Below are 18,925 nucleotides of genomic sequence, written 5' to 3' on the forward strand. Positions count from 1 at the left end.
TTATGCCTCTCAGGAGTTTGTTTATTGTTTGTTGTGCTAGTTAGCCGTAAAGCCATATGAGGTTGGAAAAGTAACTTTGTACTGGTTTCAATTATTAGCCTATCCTCTTATGGATGAAATTGCTCCAATCAAAGCTAAACCTACACCCTATAAAGGAGTGGTTCTGCAGGTGGGGACCACAGACCACATCTCAGTACCTATGCTTTCTGGCTGATGTTTTGGTCACTTTTGAATGTTGGTGGTTCTTTCACACTCGTGGTAGCATGAGACGGACTCTACAACCCACACAAGTGGCTCAGGTAGTGCAGCTCATCCAGGATGGCACATCAATGCGAGCTGTGGCAAGAAGGTTTGCTGTGTCTGTCAGCGTAGTGTCCAGAGGCTGGAGGTGCTACCAGGAGACAGGTCAGTACACCAGGAGACGTGGAGGAGGCTGTAGGAGGGCAACAACCCAGCAGCAGGACCGCTACCTCCGCCTTTGTGCAAGAAGGAACAGGAGGAGCACTACCAGAGCCCTGCAAAATGACCTCCAGCAGGCCACAAATGTGCATGTGTTTGCACAAACGGATAGAAACTGACTCCATGAGGATGGTATGAGGGCCCGACGTCCACAGATGGGGGTTGTGCTCACAGCCCAACACCGTGCAGAACGCTTGGCATTTGCCAGAGAACACCAGGATTGGCAAATTCGCCACTGGCGCCTTGTGCTCTTCACAGATGAAAGCCGGTTCACACTGAGCACATGTGACAGATGTGACAGAGACTGGAGATGCCGTGGAGAGCGACCTGCTGCCTGCAACATCCTTCAGCATGACCGGTTTGGCAGTGGGTCAGTAATGGTGTGGGGTGGCATTTCTTTGGAGGGCCGTACAGCCCTCCATGTGCTCACCAGAGGTAACCTGACTGCCATTATGTACCGAGATGAGATCCTCAGACCTCTTGTGAGACCATATGCTGGTGCGGTTGGCCCTGGGTTCCTCCTAATGCAGGACAATGCTAGACCTCATGTGGCTGGAGTGTGTTAGCAGTTCCTGCAAGATGAAGGCATTGAAGCTATGGACCGCCCGTTCCCCAGACTTGAATCCGATTGAGCACATCTGGGACATCATGTCTCGCTCCATCCACCAACGTCACGTTGCACCACAGACTGTCCAGGAGTTGGCGGATGCTTTAGTCCAGGTCTGGGAGGAGATCCCTCAGGAGACCATCCGCCACCTCATCAGGAGCATGCCCAGGCGTTGTAGGGAGGTCATACAGGCACGTGGAGGCCACACACAATACTGAGCCTCATTTTGACTTGATTTAAGGACATTACATCAAAGTTGGATCAGCCTGTAGTGTTTTCCACTTTAATTTTGTGTGTGGCTCCAAATTCAGGCCTCAATTGGTTAATAAATTTGATTTCCATTGATGATTTTTGTGTGATTTTGTTGTCAGCACATTCAACTTTGTACAGAACAAAGTATTCACTGAGTATATTTCATTCATTCAGATCTAGGATGTGTTATTTGAGTGTTCCCTTTATTTTTTTGAGCAGTGTATGTCAGGTCAACAGAGAGCACCATGGGGAAATGATGCTGGAGTTCAAACCCAAAAGAGGGAATGCAGGAAGGCTGAACGCAGATGGCATAAAACAAAACTTCAGATTCACAAAGAAATATTAAACATAAAAATTAAAATGCAACATTAAATGTTCATTCCCCTGTTTTTGAGGGGTGTTTCTCTTTATACTACCACACATCGTTACGGACAACACTGCAAATAACGTGACGCGTGAGGTGTGCGGAGTCACGCGCTACGGTCAGTCACGAAGGTTTAATCCAGTCTTGATTAATCTTTAATTTAATGGTCCAATGAAGGTAATTTAAAAATCAGTACATTTCCTCTCTTAAAAAAACCCACGACAGGACGTGAAATACGGACGTTTGGTCACCTATTCTAAACTCATAATTTAGAGCTAGCTAGCGGGCTATCGGCTAGAATCGTTCACCAAAGCAGATACCAAAATGGAATATGTCACTGGCCACACATTTTTGTGGCACATGGCGCTAGGTGCCATTTCCTGTTAACGTATTTTGCTAATAACAGAGTAAACACAGCGTGAGAGCTTTGCAAATTTCCTGCCATGGACTGTGGTAGAGTGACTCACGAACTTACGGAGTGCAGGAGTGACTAAGTCATGAATGAAAACTGAACTGAACTGTAAAAATATCAGTTTACGTAGGGTGAAGTTCTGTTGACATCGTTGTTTTTAGACGAATCCAGTCTGTACTGTAATAAGCCAAGCACATATGGTGATTCATGGCCTATATCAGTCATGGCCTCAGGCCTGGGAATCGAACCTTTGGTCACAAGACCAGTTCCCTACCACTAGTCCATAACCGCCACACTCTCTCTCTCTCTCTCTCTCTCTCTCTCTCTCTCTCTCTCTCTCTCTCTCTCTCTCTCTCTCTCTCTCTCTCTCTCTCTCTCTCTCTCTCTCTCTCTCTCTCTCTCTCTCTCTCTCTCTCTCTCTCTCTAAGTAGTGGATGAATGACAGGCTATCATCCATCTGCACTGACGGTAGTATTTTGATTGACATACATGCCAATCTGACGTCTAGCCAAAAGCACCCCCCCCCCCACACCTCTGGGTACATCATTTTGACTTGGTCATCTTATAAGTAGCTCGCAAGCTGAAAGGTTGTGGGCACCCCTGCACTAGTATGTATACACTACAATACTTCCGTATTTCACGTCCTGTCCCGGGCGTTTTTAAGTGAGGAAATGTCCTGGTTTTTAAATTACCTTAATTGGACTATCATTTGTTATTGGAGTTTTTGTTGTCGACTTTAACTGAAAAGCATTTTTAATAAAGCAACTGTAAATATCATGTTATTGTAGGATGGTGTGGGGCTGTGTTAAGTGAGTGTATGCCACAGTATATGTGCCCCCCGCTCCAAGGTGTCCTGGTTTTCCAAAGTGAAAATATGGTCACCCTGCTATACACCCCCCCCCCTCCACCACTCCACCCTCCACACACCCTCCAGGTTAAGTCAGTAGTGTTTCCGCCGATAAGGGCTGATAGTTAAGGGAGGGTGCGTGAGATAAGAGCACGTGTGAGACACGTGTCGGACATTTCGGAAAACAAGAAGAAAATAACTCAAAGAAGACACATGCAACCAGTGTGTAGTTTTCACAAACATAAGTCACATTTTAAACAAATGATTGTGGGAAAACCTTTAAAGGTTGCAGTCGTACGCATACAACCAGGCACATTATAGTTTAATAATTTTCTGCTTCGTTATTTTCTAGTTTAGAGTTCACTTAATATATGAACTAAACTACTATATGTGAACTACTATGAAACTACTACGAATATTAGTTAAAATACCCATGTCTTTGTTTTATTATTCCTGCTTATAAAACTTCATAGAACAAGACTTTCTCCCACTTAATCCTGACAAAACAGAAGTCCTTCTATTACGCCCACAGGCTTAATTATGGATCTCTCATTTGAAACTGATGTAATATCTGTAAGACAGCCTTCCTCCACCTCAGGAACATTGTAAGTTTAGGAATATACTGTTTTCCCTGGATGCTGAAAAGCCATGAATTTATCACTTCCCAGTTGTTTGCACAGTTGTGTGAGTGTGTGTGCATGAATGTGTGTGTGCTTGTATGCCCAGTGGTGGATGGTGCTCTGTCACTAGGGTCTGTCCTCTCTCCCCTTCCTGCACCCCATTCAGTCCCCCAGGGGGCTGTGGATCCCGGTAGAGAGTACGCTGTGCGCAATTGGCTGCCGCTTCTCGCCGGTGTGCGATTGGTCGTGTAAAACTTGTACCTGTGTTAAAATTGTAAAGTGACATTTGGTATCTTGAAAGGCGCTATATAAATTGAAACATTCGTTCATTCATTCACTTCCAGATCAGACAACAAGGCCATGTTATCTGGCTGTAGGCCTACTACTAGGAGCATAAATAAGATCAAGGTTGTTTTGACTACAATACCCTTATCTTAGCTACATTACATTAGCTCCCAGTTAAATGTGCTACGCAGCACTAAACAGTCTGCCAGTGTCCTTTCTTGTACACCAGTTTATTAACTTACACTCCTCTGTACCTGGAGATGCCTAATGATCTTTTCTGCTAAGGTGAACATGCTCCTGTTGTTACGCTGTTAGTCTCAACCTGCCTCAGCTGCTATGGCTCCTCCCACCACACCCAACACCCCCCGTTGCCCTGGACAGATGTTCCTGTGCCAGAAAACATATACATATACGCATACGCATATACATTCATCAAACTTAGACCAATTCTTCTAGAAAAGTATGATAGACATTATATGCTTTTTTTTTCTTTGTTTCCTGTTTAGCGTTCACATTGTTTCTATTGTGGTGTGCGTTGCTGACCAGAGGGTGGGTCTCTCCTTTGAAAAAAGTGAACTTCAGGACGAAAGCATCCAATGACCATATCTTAACAGAATAATTTATGAACAATGGCATTTTCTATGTGAGAGGCATGTGTTTGTTCCCCTAAGTTGCCTTTTGCTGATTTTTCATTGTGGTGTTCATGAGGCAGAAAGGACACCGGCCCAGGTGTAAACAAAGCCATCAAACCCCCTTGCCACGTACGCCAGGGGAATGTTGCTGTTTGTCGAAGAATGTCGGGCCCTTGTGTGAAGGCCCCACAGAGCACGTGGTGTACCCAGCGCCTCCCACAGGGCGGCGCCCTCTGCTGGACAACCCAGCACAACTGCAGTGGTCCAGACTGCTGAAGCCTTCATGGTAATTCGAGTGCAGGCAACGACGGCATTCTTCCTGCGAATGTTACTGGGGTCAGACACCTTCATCGGCGTATGCCGGTCGCGTTCACGTGTACACTCTGCGGGCGGCCTCGTCAAGGTCCTGGACTTTGTCAATGTTGGGTCTGCGCGAGACTATCGTCGCCCGAGGACTCTTCCATTCATCAGTCTGCCTTCCTCAGTCTGTCATTGAGTCCCATAATGAGAGCAGCAACCGTGGGAGCCATCTGAGAATTTCTGAAGGTGACAGGAAGGTTTATAGCACTTGAAGTGGGTAATGTATAAGGGAGAAAAGAAGGAACGCGAGAACCGTGTCTTGATGCTCTGCTGTGCCGTACCGAAGCAGGTTGGAATCGAGCCCTTAAGCCGTCTAAACCGTGGCCCTGACTCCGAATGGTTCAATCTCCATTCCATTACCATACTGAGGCAGTGCTTGATGGCACTAAAGGAAGTTGAGAAGTCGTAATTCTTAGGGAGTTTGCAGTGGGAATAAGCCCTTTGTGGCATAAAAGAGACCACATGCTTTCTGCAGAAGTGCATCTGATATGTGAACTGCAACAGACCCGAGTGGTGACTCGGGTGATGTCTTGGGTGGTGTCTCGTAATGACCCAGGTGGAGTCTAGGATAATGTGCTACAGTCTGTAGGGGCAGTACCTTCCAAGCCATATTATGTACTGAGAATCAAATTAATGTGCAGAAGAGAAAAAAGGTGGCAAGGCAAAAAGCACAATACAAACAGGGCAAAGTGTTTGTGACACTTACTGCCACCTGCTGGTGCATGAGTGCAAATGCATAATGAACATGCAGACTGTAGGCTGTACAGTCCCAGACCAGGAAGCATGGGGTCTATCCCAGTGTGGCAAGTTCTCATCTCGCACCCCTAGTAAAGCTGGTAATTAACTGAGGGGTTGAATCACATGTGATAGAGCAGGGAAATCAATGAACTCTGCTGGATCCCAGCTCTCCTGGATCTTGAGAATTTTCTTTTGCTAAATTCTCATTGAAAGTTCCACTTGTGAAAAGCACCACACACTATTTAACATGTGTCATTTACCAATCACGTCTGTCTGGTTAGCTGACAGTCACTGCTATGCAGGTCTCAGTCCTCAAAGACAGTGTTCCCTAGGTCATTCAGGCATCATTCGTTTTAGAAGAATGGAGAAAGCCTCACTGATTCTCAACTGTACATTTATTTCCAAAAGACTGCATATATATCAGCGAGTCTACTGTACAGATAACATCCAAAACGTCCAAACTTTTAGACACAGTATAGCACAACGCTGGCCTGGCAAAACCAAACAAAAGGTTTTTCTCAATGGAAAAGCTCCTGCCTCAGACTCCTTCGATGCAGTGCGGTAGTCTCATAATGGAAACCTTGCTTGGATGATTGAGCCCCATCTCAACTGTACAACATTCACCATTTACAGTAGTTATACAAGGCACGAGAATCATAGCATGGAACACGTGGATCAAATGACAAAACGACAGCAGCTGGGATGCACAAAGAGCCTCAGAATTAGCAACGCTGATCTGAGGTCAGATTTCTTAATGGTTCGCGGGTCCTGTAATGAATACCTGCACAAGGTCTGCATAGCATTCAGAAATTCAGAGACCCAAGGTCTAGGATCAGCCAGCTGCAGTTTTACACATATTTATTAGGATATGAAGAGCAAGAAGGCTGATCCTAGACCAGTCGTCATGCACCAATTAATATGGTAAATAATAAAGAAGTAATATGTATTGGCTTAAAAAAAAGAACCTAACTAAAATATTTAAAATAGCATCATTATGACTGTTCACATTCATAGGAAGAAAATTATGTTACATGTGACAAAACATATAGTCACATGCCCCTTAATACTAATACAGATATTACCCATATATGTATGGCCAGGAAAAAGCAGAAATAAGTCCTCTTTCAACCAGTGCAACAGCCTTTCTCTGACCTCTCCTCTCCCACACAGTGGATATAACACCTGACCAAAAGCCAACACAGATTTCATTTAAGCCTCATAGATGAGATTTCTTAAGTAAGGTCATGACAAAATAACACAAACATTTTGAAATGCTTTATCTTTCAATAACCCGGATAGGGATTGAAACACATAACAGAAATATATATTTTGGCAAGTCAGATTAGACCTGACATACACTTAGCTTGTGGTATATGCTGAATTATCTTATAGAACCTCTTTAATATGAGTACTTACCACAGTATGTTTATACAACAAATTTAAATGAGAAACTAAACAGTTGATCACATTACAAATGAAGCCATTTTAAGATACAGATCCAATGAAAACAGATCCAATGAAAATAGATCCAATGAAAACACATGTAAATCAAAATGTCTATGAAAGGATCACGAGTGAGATTTGAAAGGGATTATTCGGCCACTGCTCTACCTATCGTGGGTCAGTGCACCAAGTACTGAACCCCCTCATCTACTGCTCACTTGATTTACCTGCAAGATCACAAGCAGCATTCTCATTTGACAGTAAATGCATCAGTAAAAATATCAGGATTTCCATTGGTTAATTAACATGTCAGTCCGTTGCACCTCAACCTCCCATTAAAATGCACAGGAATGGCTTTGGCTTTGAAAGATGTCCTGTCGGCTAATATATTACTACTGGTCCTTTGGCCAATCAATCGTGCGGTTCCTGCCAACACAGTCAAACGCTTGAGGCCAACAGGCTGCAATATATTTCATGTGGTCACTATTCTGGGTGATTTACAGTCATAACACAGCGTCGCTGTTTTGCCCCTCTGAAAAGTGGAACGTTTTTCTATGAAATAAAGTAATAAGGTGAATGACAGGAAATAGATCTTTGGGGCACATGGCAATGAGGAATGCTAACTGTTCTGCCCTGGTGTCCCACGGATATCCGACGTGCAGCAGTTGTGGTTTCACTGCCCTTAACAACCTCACCCACAAATGTCAGCATCGTTAATCTCAAAGGAAAGCTAAAAAGAACAAGTGCTAATTCTGGTCATTCCTAAGTATAACAAACTAAGTGCCTATTAACTTTAAACTTTCAGTTGCCGTTAGCCTTGTTAGCGTTCTTTGGAGTGAGGATGAACTATTCCTTTAAGAGCTAATTGAAATGACTCTTGCTGGTTTTGCTGGTTTTTAAAGTCCACATTTCACACCATCGGACGTTTTAAAATATAAAGAGCAACCCTTATGTCATCGTTCACTGGTGATGGCCATGTCTCTTGTGGTATGTGGGTGCTCTCTAGCTGAGCAGAAGCTACTCAAAAAGGCCCAAAACGAGGTCAGCAGGCAACCCTGCAAAGGACGCACATTAACGAGATAGATGATTTCGAATATGAGGTCACAGCTCCTCGCTGCAGTCTCCCTCCAGGCCTGGGGGGGCCTTCTTCCCCACGTCTCCTCCCCTTCTCGCGGACTCTCAAACGCTTCTCGGGGCAGAGAAGGGGTTTAATTCTCACCGGGTGTTCTCCGGGAGCCATCCGGAACATTCCGGCAGGGAGGGAGTGGGAGGAACAGAAGCTGAGCTGCTCCCTCAGACGGCGGCTCCCTGTGCGTTCACCTTCTCCTTCACATGAGTCTTCCGCCGACTCATGCCTTTATCGGACTGGCAGAGGCTTAACATACTTTAACACAGGGACACATGGGGCTTCATCAGCTAGCTTAAAGGGGGCTTTTGTTGTATTTCAAGGTTTTTTTTTTTAAGGGAGGATGTTACTGGTTTTGCTGTCGAGTGCCGAGCTGCACTCTGACTCAGCAGGGCCGTACGCACCATTCAGAGGCAACCGCTGCCGTTATCTAAGAGGAACACATTTGAGCCGTTGTCTTGACTACTGTTCTGTGCCGGTGAGACTCCTCCCCCTATCTACAACCCCACAAGCCCGAGTGCCTGAATCGTCTTTTCCCCCCTCTCGACTTTTGCATCTCAAGACAACCATTTATATATATATATATATAATTTTTTTCATTCACATCCCTGTATGGTGCACATAATGGCTTCCGATTGGAAAAACATTTGGCAATAGCCACAAAGAAACAGATGTGAATACGGTGTTGCAGTACACAGTGTGCAGGGGAGAACCCCACGCGCCCCACACACGACGCTCGCCTTGATGTAGCGGTGCAGAACTGACCTTCCTGCTGTGAAACTTTATAGTGCAAACGAACCACAAAGTCAGTCAGTAGTAGCACATGAAAGCGTGAACAGAGCTCATGCTGCCGGACGCGGAATTCGCACACAGCTCTGGTGGGACGTGAAGAATGTCGGCGGTGACGGTGAAGCCGAAAGGGAAGGCGGGTGGGGAGAGGCGTCCCCGGTGGGGTCTGCTCAGCCGTGCTGTCTTATGAAGACATACAGGAAAGGCTGAACCACCACCACGGTTTAGTGCTGTTCCTCGCTGTGTTACAGCACGGCCACGTACTGCCGAGAACTGACGACATTTCAGCGTGTTTCGCGTGACTGGGTGCTGGGTCTCTCTCGGGCTTCGGGCCGGGCGCGCAAATGGGACCCGCAAATTGACCACAGCTGTTGGGCGGGTGCAGGGATCGGGGGCCGCGCCGTGGGCCGTGGCGGTGGAGGGGGGGCGGCCGGGTATTCCGGTGTCTCTGCCCTCACTGGTGGAAGTCGGGCTGGGCTGCGTCGGGGCTCCGGGCCGGGGGATGGGAGTGGATCTTGCCGATTTCCTCCAGGGCGCTGGCCAGCGAGTCCAGGTCCCCTCCGGCCTGGTGCCGGGCCTCCCACAAGCTGAGGATCACCCCGGACGGACTGCGCTGCTTGGCGAAGAACGACAGGTTCCTGCGGGCACGGCAGAGGGGGGCGGAGTCAAAGGACAGAACTAAGGCGGGGTTTATGAAGAGAATGAATGTTGCAGTGGGAGTACTGTGACAGGAAGCCCTCTGCACGAGAACTGGCCAGTAAGCTGCAATGACTCCTGATTGGACATTGGTGTGTGTGGGGGAGGGGGGGGGGGTTGCTGGGTCTGAGTGGAGGAGTTCGACCCTTCTCCTGTTATCTCTAGCTCTCTCCATCTACTGGGCCTGTTTCATCTCATCCCTTTGATCCCCAGGTGTTTATCACTGCTCTGAGTTTGGCCCTGCTCTCACCTCCTCTATTTGCCTTTGATTTCCTCTCGATGGTGACAGGTTGTGTCACTCTAACATCACCTGGCCCAGATAAGAGAGCTCTGGGTACAATGAGGCGCAGTGTAAGGTTTAACAAGCAATAAGGGAACACTGTCTGACCCCATGGAACCAGTTACCAAGCAGCAAAACAGGTGAAAGAGTGTCATTATGCAGAATAATTTAAATTAACACTTTTTACTATTTACATTCGCTTGGATAATAATACTATTAAAAATGTAACGGCAATAAATAGATTTCGACTGTTTTTCAAGGCCTGCAGGCTGCAATAATGTTTATGAACAGCTGAGGGCAGTGTTTCAACACCATATCAATGGCCCTGATCGCACTGGACAAAACTACAAATTAATAAGCAGTAATTTGCTTCAAGACCTAAACCATCCAAAAATGATTTAAGCTTAATAAAATAATAACTTTCCTTAAAGCCCAACAATTAAATGTGCTTACCTCTCTGAAACGACATTCTTAGCATGCAGAAAATGCGCACTATGCTGTTTAATGCATACGGAAGTCTTTACATGCAGTGATTACGTGTGTGTAATAGTACACGTCCCGTAAACGCTAACTGGGTCAGAACACGGACGAGAGGCGGAGGCAGAGGCCGCCGTTCTCTAAATCCTGGGGGTGTCCTTGTTTTTTTTTTGCAAAAAGCGGCAATTTGTGAAGGCAAATAACTCGAGCTGATCGACGAGCTGAGAGGGGGTGGGTTTAATGGAGCGGACCGCACGGGACGACCTCACGCTGTAGCTTTATGACGGGGGGGGTGGGGAGGGGGGGGGGGTGCTAGCAGCTTTGACACAGTAAGGCCCACCGAAGGCTCCTGGCCCACATCTCTGCTGGGCATTCACCTCTCGATGGAGAGTTTCTGAGCCAGGAGTTGCCAGTCCTTGCCCTTGGCGTTGGCAGTGTCGAATGTGGCACAGATCCGCTGCCGAATGGACAGAGGGATTTTGAAGGCTTTGGCGCCCGTCTGGCAGGTGACCGTGCAATCTGCCTGCATAAAAAAGGGCACTGCCCCCTTTTCCCGCTAAAGGGCCCAGAAGGAAAAAGATCAAGAAAAACGCTTCAGCAAGGCAATATCATGTAGCACAGTTCATTTAAAGACAGGAAGTGCTGAGTAAAGGATTATAAATACATCTAATGAACATCATAGTAACTGTCCATAATAATCCAATATGACTGTTCCATAAAGAGAATGTCAGAAAAACTTTCAAAGACTTCGGCAGAGGTCAGACTGTAAGGTCAGAGAGTAACCGTTTCTTAGCTACCTGGTCGGGTACACAAAGAGGAACGTAAAACTGCGGCATGGATCTGACCTCTGCCACAGAGGTGTAGATCTGCAGGATCTGCTCGTGACCTTTGACCTGGCGCACGCTGATCTTGCAGGAAAGCTGTGTGGTGGCAGTTGTGATTCTCTCCAGAGTGAAGGCACAGTGCAGGGGCTGCTGGTTGCTGCCCCACACCTGGGCAAATGAGAACTCCTGCAGCATGGGGGGGGGGGGGGGGGTATGGGAGACAGACAAAAAGAATAGAGAGCAAAAATTGGGATATGGGAGGCCATGGGGATATAAAAAAGAGAAAGACACAAGGGAGAAACAGTGAGGGGAGAAATGGAGAGAGAGATACAGGAGAAATAGCAAGAGACACAGGGGAGAAACAGAGAGAGAGGGGAGAAGTGGAGAGAGAGAGAGAGACAGCCTTTAAAGAGGGAAGAGACAACTAAACTCTACCCATGCTTGTGATCAGATAAGTTGCTATCTTTGCCTCTACTGCTGACTCAGCACAAAGAAAAAAAAAGAAAAAAAAAAAAACTCCAGAAAGTCTGTACCGTGAGCAATATGATAAAAGCCCCAGAGTGCTAGAAGATCTGCCTTTGAGATCCTTGGGTGAAAGAGAATCTGACCCAAATCCCTGTTAATTCCACGCACTAGGGATTGGCTCCTGGGCTAACAGCTAGCTGGCTGGGGACGAGCGGAGGACTGGCGTCACCGTTACAATGACCTGGCGGTGTCCTTGACCCGCTGCGCCCCTGCCACCTCCATGGCGGTGATCTGGGAGAGAGTCTCCTTGCCTGATGGGACTGTGGAGGACTTCACCCTGTGCTCTGACCGGCTCCACCCAGGCAGGAGGTTAGGGGTCGCCAATGGTAATGGGGACTCTGGCCACCTCGGGGTCTGCAGTAAGACCCACCCGGAGCCAGTACAATTTTCCACCGTTGCCGAGAAAAGGGAAGCAATAGACCGGGGAGCACAGTGGGCGTGGCTTAAAGACAGTGGGTGGGGCATGGATTACACGAGGGTGGGTTTGAAATAAACACTGGGTTGAGGGTTGGATGCGTCTGAGGCATTGGGGGAAACGGTTCTTCAGCTGTATAATGAAGATGTAGTTAATGTAGCGAAACTTTAACTAGATGTAAGATCTTTTCCTTCAGATTCCCCACAACTGTTGCAGTACGGGAACTGACTTACCTGACAGGTTGTAAAGGGTTTGATGCTCCACAGCACCTGGGGCAGATCCTGGATGGAGACCTGCAGACTGTAGGCATTGCCCTTAAACAGCAGAGTCTTGGGTTCCTCCAGGAGCAGGCCTCCTCTGCTGGATTCCTCCATCACCACGCCCTGCAGCCAAAACAGGAGAGAGGCCCGTCAGGGCTGGGCAGTTTGGGCCAGCGGTTCCAACGCTCCAGCCCAGTGTGCTGCAGGTCTGAACACTGGGACCGGGACCCGTGAGGTCAGTTCTCCTCTTCCCCGACATCTCCAGCAGGGTTCTGCAGCTTCACTAAGCTCAACTTCAACTGCAATCCAGTCTCCACCGTTATGTTCCTCCGAGCGTTGTTCTCAACCGCATGACACTACTGTAGTCACAGGAGATTTTACAGGAGGATTCAGCAGGGGGGGGGGGGGGAAGAGCATTAGCGTGTTCTCGTTTTAGAAGGCACCATCCAACATCCACCTTCCTCCACCCTATGAGGGAGCTCTGTAGTTGTTCACTTTGCGGATGAAGAATGGCTACGAAAAATAAGAGGTGGGGAGTGGGTGGGGGTGGGGGGGGGTTAAATAAACAGAGCAGGCTTCATGCTTAGAAAGGAAAATTGAATTTAAATTGATTAAGGGCTCCTTTGATTTCAGACGTGGTGCTGTTCATCCGTCATAAGTGCTTTGTGTTTCAGTGGGCTGTTCAATATGCAGGCCGGGGCGAGCGCGTCCAGGGGCGCGTGTGTGTACGCCGTCTGTTCCTGCCTTCTCAATCTCACGCTGCTCACAGACAGCAGTCTGAGCACTCGTGCAGGACCGCGCTGATTGATTCTGACGAGAGTGTGTGTGTGTGTGAGAGAGAGAGAAAGAGAGAGAGCGGGCGGGTGAGAGAGAGAGAGGGAGGAGCAGAGAGAGGATGAGTGGGGGAGATAAAAGGCAGAGAGAGAGAAGGAGCAGGAGAGAGGTGTGGTGAATGAGAAACAGCAACATTCACAGGCATTCGAGAAATACAAATAGGAAAGTGTAAATTTTAATGGCATGGTGCTACATTAGCTACATTAGCTCAATACTGAACACAAAATGAAAAAAAGATTTTCTCTTGTACACCTACATAAAGCTTTCGGAATTGGCTTCAGGAGGAAATATGGGATACAGTCATAAACATCAGACACAGTAGATATGTCTCCACAAGCTTACTGAGTCCAATTCACTACCTTTCACGGGTAATACTAAACAGTTTAGTCAACTTCCATCCTGTGTTAACATGATCCTGTCATTTAAACTGAAAACTGTACATGTCTAAATCAAGAATGATCTCACATAGCTAGAAGTGGGGCCTGGTGCAGGGTTTGGGGCCGTCGGTCTGATCAAGTCTGATCTTGCACATCTGCAGTCTGATACTTCCACACGTCTTTGCGTCCTACCTTTGGCTCTTTCTCTTGCAGTGAGCCAAACAGCGATACAGCCTCCAACCACGAAATCACAAACATGGGGGCGGAATTTAAACATTAATTTCTACTTATTCCAAAAAAAAAAAAAAAAAAAAACACAGATCAGCTCAACGAAGACCCACGCGCGGATATATAAGTTCAGGAAAGTGTCTACTTGGGTGCTGATTGGCTCTAAACAGACTTCATAAACAGAACCTGCCTTGTGGGAATGACAGGCTGTTTACATTGTAGGGAGTTCTGTTTCCTCCAACGCAGAGCTTGAGGTCAGAGGCGTATTATACGTCCACTAGGGGCCTCCGCAGACACGAGACGGACAGGTGCAGCTAACAAACACAACGTCGGTGGTTTCTGCGGCACTAACCACGTCGACTAACCACCGAGAAAGCTAAGGAAGGAAACCAGAGATGTGGCGTCCGTCTCGGAGCACGCATCGAGCTTGCTGTAGCATCTGACACTTTCCCCGTGCAAAAGTTCACGGCACGGAAGAACAACGGCGCTGTGCCTCTCACGTGGTGCTGTGCTCGTGTGCATCATGTGAAGATTCATTATGACAATAACAAGTGTTTCATTTTCAGTTCAACGCTAACCACCACAAAGGCTGTCGAAGGAAATGAACGACGCATCTGCCTTGAAATACAGCGAATACACTTCTGGCTTGTATCCGGTACTTTCCACGTGCAATGATCCGCTGTGTAGAAGAACAACTTCACAGCATCTCTCACGTGATGCTGAGCTGCGTGTTCATCACATGAAGACTCATTATCGCAATAACCAGTGTCTCATTTTCAGCTTCCTTGTCCTGTTCGAGGCTCCTCAATCCCGCACCGTCACAGACGGCACTCACGGCACTTTTCCTGGTGTTTGCCTCCCCTGGCGTTTGACTGTTTGTAGCGTTAAACCCCTTTCCGGTATATATATAAGTCTAAATATAAACCCGGTGATGACTTTCCTGGAGTTTGCAGTGCCCACCCATTACCTCTGTCACACACGTCTGCACAGGGCGAGTCTTATCGGGTGAAGTTCGTCGGTGTGTATTTCTGCATCTCCACACCATTTCTGGCGGCTCCACAATAATCTATCATAGGAGCGAGATAGGCGGTAAGGAAGATCAAGGTCACATTGACTGTAATGATGCTTATTAGTTGTCAAATCTGAAAAAAAAATAGACAGTTCTGGTGACTAAAGAATAACGCTGCAGTAATTGGTTTTACAGGGGTGTTATGGATACAGATTATGAACACTTTAATTTATACTGATGCTATTACAGACACGAAGGCTTCAGTGGAGAGAGAGAGACAACACCACGGCCAGCTATAGGCCAGTCTGAAGTGATACTCACAATTCTTGTTGATTTAACATGAAAATTTAACTTAATTTGACATAAAATCAGACTACAGGGGGGAAATAAATGTACTTCATACAAAAAAAAGGTAAAAAAGTATAAATTACAAATAATGGCATGGGCTTGATCTTTATGGGCACTGCCCAGTTAGACAGACATTTTACGTGCCATTACTCTCTAGAAATGAAATTAAACACATTTAGTTTTCAGTATGTAGCTTTATATATGTTTATTAGGTGTTTATACGTTTTGGGAATTTTTCCAACATCAAATGGCTCTTTACAATTCACACTTTACAATTCACACAGAGCACACTGTTGTAGTTGGCCTGCTTAAACATTCCTTCCACCTTAAATGGTTCAGTAATTGTCTCATTCAACCCCCCCTCCCCCCCCTTCCTCCCTTCTCTGTCATTTAAGGTGGCATGGAAGGTGAATAAAAAGTCAACTTCATCTTCGTAAATGGCACAATACGTTTATTTTAGACCGAAATCCCTTTTCTGACAAGCCAAAAGCAGGCGTTCTGTCGTGAAGCTGTTTGTGGGCGTCTGGCTAATCGCTAACGCTGTGTTTGTGTCAGAATATCTGTCTCGAATCCGTACGCACCCTGATTCACTGGCCCGGGGGTTTATGGGACAGTAAAATGAAGCTAACGTAGAGCCACGTTTGTAGACTCACACCTTTTAGTACTCTTGTAAACCAAAAGTCCAATTATGTGTAGGGGCAAATGAAAGCGAACAAGCTCAGCTTCAAGTCTGTTAGCTGCTGTAGCACCTGTCGTGATCCTGAGGTTACATGGAGCTTAACGACACCCCTGACGCCATTTAAGGTGGGAAGAATGTTTAAGAGAGGCCAGGCACAGCTACCAAACCTGCATGTATCCCAGAACATCTGGTCTTATGAGGGTGTCACTTATCCTCCAGCCATCACTCAGCAGGGGTCTTGCCGATAATGAGCGCACATCTGTTTCGTTTCTTCGGGCCTAGCTGCTAAGTTCCAGTGTGTTCGCCTGACCAGAGTGGAACGTGCCCAATATGGTGGAAAATACTTTTTGCTATCCCAGGCTGACAGGCTGCCTGCTCAGACTGGTTTTGACCATTATTGCCGAGCGCATGAAGAAGAGTGAAAAATGGCCACGAGACAACAGAGGAAATGGAAGGGAAATGAAGAAAACATGTGGGGTTACTTCTTTACAGAATCATCACATTTTGGTTGGTGTTACTTTATTTTCTACCACAGTTTGTCAGTTTGAACGTCTGACTCAAACTGAAGTTTGTTCAGAATGGTTTTGAAAAGAATGATTATTATAGTATTATGTGCTCTTGAATTATTTCTCTTGCCCATTGTGTTAGCCAAGTTACTTGCTGCCACAGCAAAAGCTGCTCCCTCTTTTCCTTGCATTTTTCTGAATTGTGCAATTCTCCACGAATTTGCCTATTTGGTCATTACTCTCCGTTCTGAGAACCACAGGCAGAGGATGAGCAAACTTTGATAGCGTAACTTGGTTGAGAAAACTTGCACACTTTCGCAGTGAGTCAGGAGGGACTCAGTTTACTCCCGATATTAAAATATGTCCTTGTCTCAGCGAGGAGCTAAAGATTCACAGACACATTTGACAAAACAGCTAGACTAAAAGTGCTAATAGCGCTAACAGTGAATTAAAGCATCCAATTAGTGTGATGTCATCTGTGCATTTGCATAATGCTAATTGCTGGCAATTTGCATAGATTCACTGTGGAAAGAATATATGGACTGGTCCTTTAAATCCCATCATAGATGGACCACGAGGTAAGAACGTCCTGTCCTTATGCTGCAGGTGAGAATATATGCCCTCAACTAGGTAAAAGCATTTCTGACCGAGTCGCCTTGCAAACCTGTCCCTTCTGGAGACTCCCAGAGCACAGTGTCAGTGTCAGCTCTCAATAATGCTCCAGGCGCTGAATCTCATATCAATTTTTAAATATGTGCCCATTAAAATGAAAGTTATTAAATCAGTCATTCTCAGCGCGGTTTCCATGGATAATGGAGACTCACTCCTTCAACCCAAATGTCTGCGTTGGAGTCAGAAAAATAAAAAGACGTGCCATCATGGCTCTGCCTCTATATGCATCCCAGAGTATCTGGGAAAATCTTTCCTTCCTGCCTCTGGATTTTGTACATGCTTGTCTCCTCATCGGTAGTCTGACAATTTTCCATAAGTGACATTAAATGACAAGTCTGCTGTAGGGCAGGTAAAACAAGGTGCTAGCAACCCCAAGACCCATGGATTTTTTTTCCTCCCAGTGAGCACACACATTGCCATACTGACATATGTAATATATCGAAGTTGTTCTGGATAAGAGCATCTGCCAAGGACTGTAAACGTAAATGAGATCCGATGCTTTCCACTGGTGTAGGTTTCTCATGGGTTGGTGCCGGATCCAAACTAAGCTGCACACAGTGCCAACTGGAAACCTCCGTGTTACTCGCCCGCGGCGTCGAGGGGGCGGTGCTAACCTGAAATGCATGGGGCGTGTCGTCCACGCAGTACACGCGCAGGCTGTAGCTGGTGGGCGTGGCCTCCAGGCTGCCGAAGGCTGCAACTCTCAGTCTCTTGCCGGCTTCCTCGCTCAGCGGCGCCCCCACCAGGGCATAGGAGCCTGGCTCGTCCAGCAGCAAGTGGCAACTCCGCGGGTCAAGGAGGCAGTAGCAGGAAGTCGAGTCGTCTTCTGCCGACATCACTTCCTGGGGTGAAAGTTTTAGTGCAAGTTTAGTAGAGCCTGCATGCAGACATAACGATTTAATTAATCTTACACGTGCGTCAGATGAATCCCAGATACACAGTCATTGTGGGCTAGACACATTCTGAGTGGTTTCTGAAGATTCTGAAGTCTTCTCACAAATGTGGACAAGTTCAAAGTGTTCTGGGTTCTGTAGTCCAGACAGGCCATGCTAGACGGTCCTGGACTACAGTCACTAATTCAGTCCCGGTGTTCGTCTGCCCTTAATGCTTCTATCAAGTCTTGCAAACACCCGGACGGTTGGGCCGACGTTGTGATATAAGGGCCCCATCTCACTTTACCGGCGGCAGGCGGTCTCCTGGCACGCCCTTCGCTTTTCAAAGAGTCGCATTAAAGTGAAGGACCCCCCGCGGAGAAGCTGGCTTGGGCGTGGTGTTACAGGGCGCACCCACTCCGGTGCAGGCCCCTTCTCTGCTTTACCTTGGGAAGTCATTGATTTATTCTCATAATGTTGACATTGACTTATCTGCCACTAAAGCTAGGCCCCTTGCCAGTTAGAGGCCCAGACATTAAGTGAAGTGTGAAAAAAAGTCAATTTCCTGCTAAAACAAGGAAAATCTTTTTTGTCGATTGCCAGTAGTGGCAGCGGGGGACGACGAGCGTGATGTGCCAGAACGATTTCAGTTTGGATTAAAACGAAGTAACCACTACCCAGACTGGGAGGCCATGCTGCAAACGTCGCTATCTCTCTTAATAAACCAGCTTTCTCAGTGAAAACAAACAGGAGCAACAGGAACAACCTAAACAACCGGTTCGTGTTTAACTCAGGCTGCCAGGAGCCCGAAAACCCTTCTGAGAGGACTCTAATAATCACCGCTAGTCACAGTGTAGCTAAACCACAAGTGTGAAATGCAGTTTTTGTTGTTTCTAAGCCCTAGTTAAGCAGAAGAGACATGCGTTCGATTTACTGCTGAGTGAGTGGGGCAGGAGGGATTCCCTCTGTATGACTGGGCTGTGACCCCT

General features: G+C 46.8%; 1 protein-coding gene across 5 annotated transcripts in view; it reads right to left on the reverse strand.

Annotated features, from left to right (window-relative positions):
• Nucleotides 1-5,953: 5,953 nt before the first annotated feature.
• The window catches only part of unc5db (unc-5 netrin receptor Db), a 118,598-nt gene continuing 105,626 nt past the window's right edge, over nucleotides 5,954-18,925 (reverse strand). For 3 of the 5 annotated variants that reach the window (XM_076987137.1, XM_076987136.1, XM_076987139.1), the window contains 5 exons: nucleotides 17,679-17,906; nucleotides 12,385-12,534; nucleotides 11,185-11,397; nucleotides 10,765-10,943; nucleotides 5,954-9,572 (listed from right to left, as the gene is read on the reverse strand). In XM_076987137.1, coding sequence (XP_076843252.1) covers nucleotides 9,389-9,572; nucleotides 10,765-10,943; nucleotides 11,185-11,397; nucleotides 12,385-12,534; nucleotides 17,679-17,906 — 954 coding nt within the window. In that variant the 3' untranslated portion in view covers nucleotides 5,954-9,388. The remainder of the gene's footprint in view (nucleotides 9,573-10,764; nucleotides 10,944-11,184; nucleotides 11,398-12,384; nucleotides 12,535-17,678; nucleotides 17,907-18,925) is intronic. The other 2 variants (XM_076987140.1, XM_076987138.1) reach the window with 1 other exon arrangement.

Source organism: Brachyhypopomus gauderio, unplaced genomic scaffold (assembly GCF_052324685.1).
Source record: "Brachyhypopomus gauderio isolate BG-103 unplaced genomic scaffold, BGAUD_0.2 sc51, whole genome shotgun sequence".
Taxonomy (NCBI): Eukaryota; Metazoa; Chordata; class Actinopteri; order Gymnotiformes; family Hypopomidae; genus Brachyhypopomus; species Brachyhypopomus gauderio.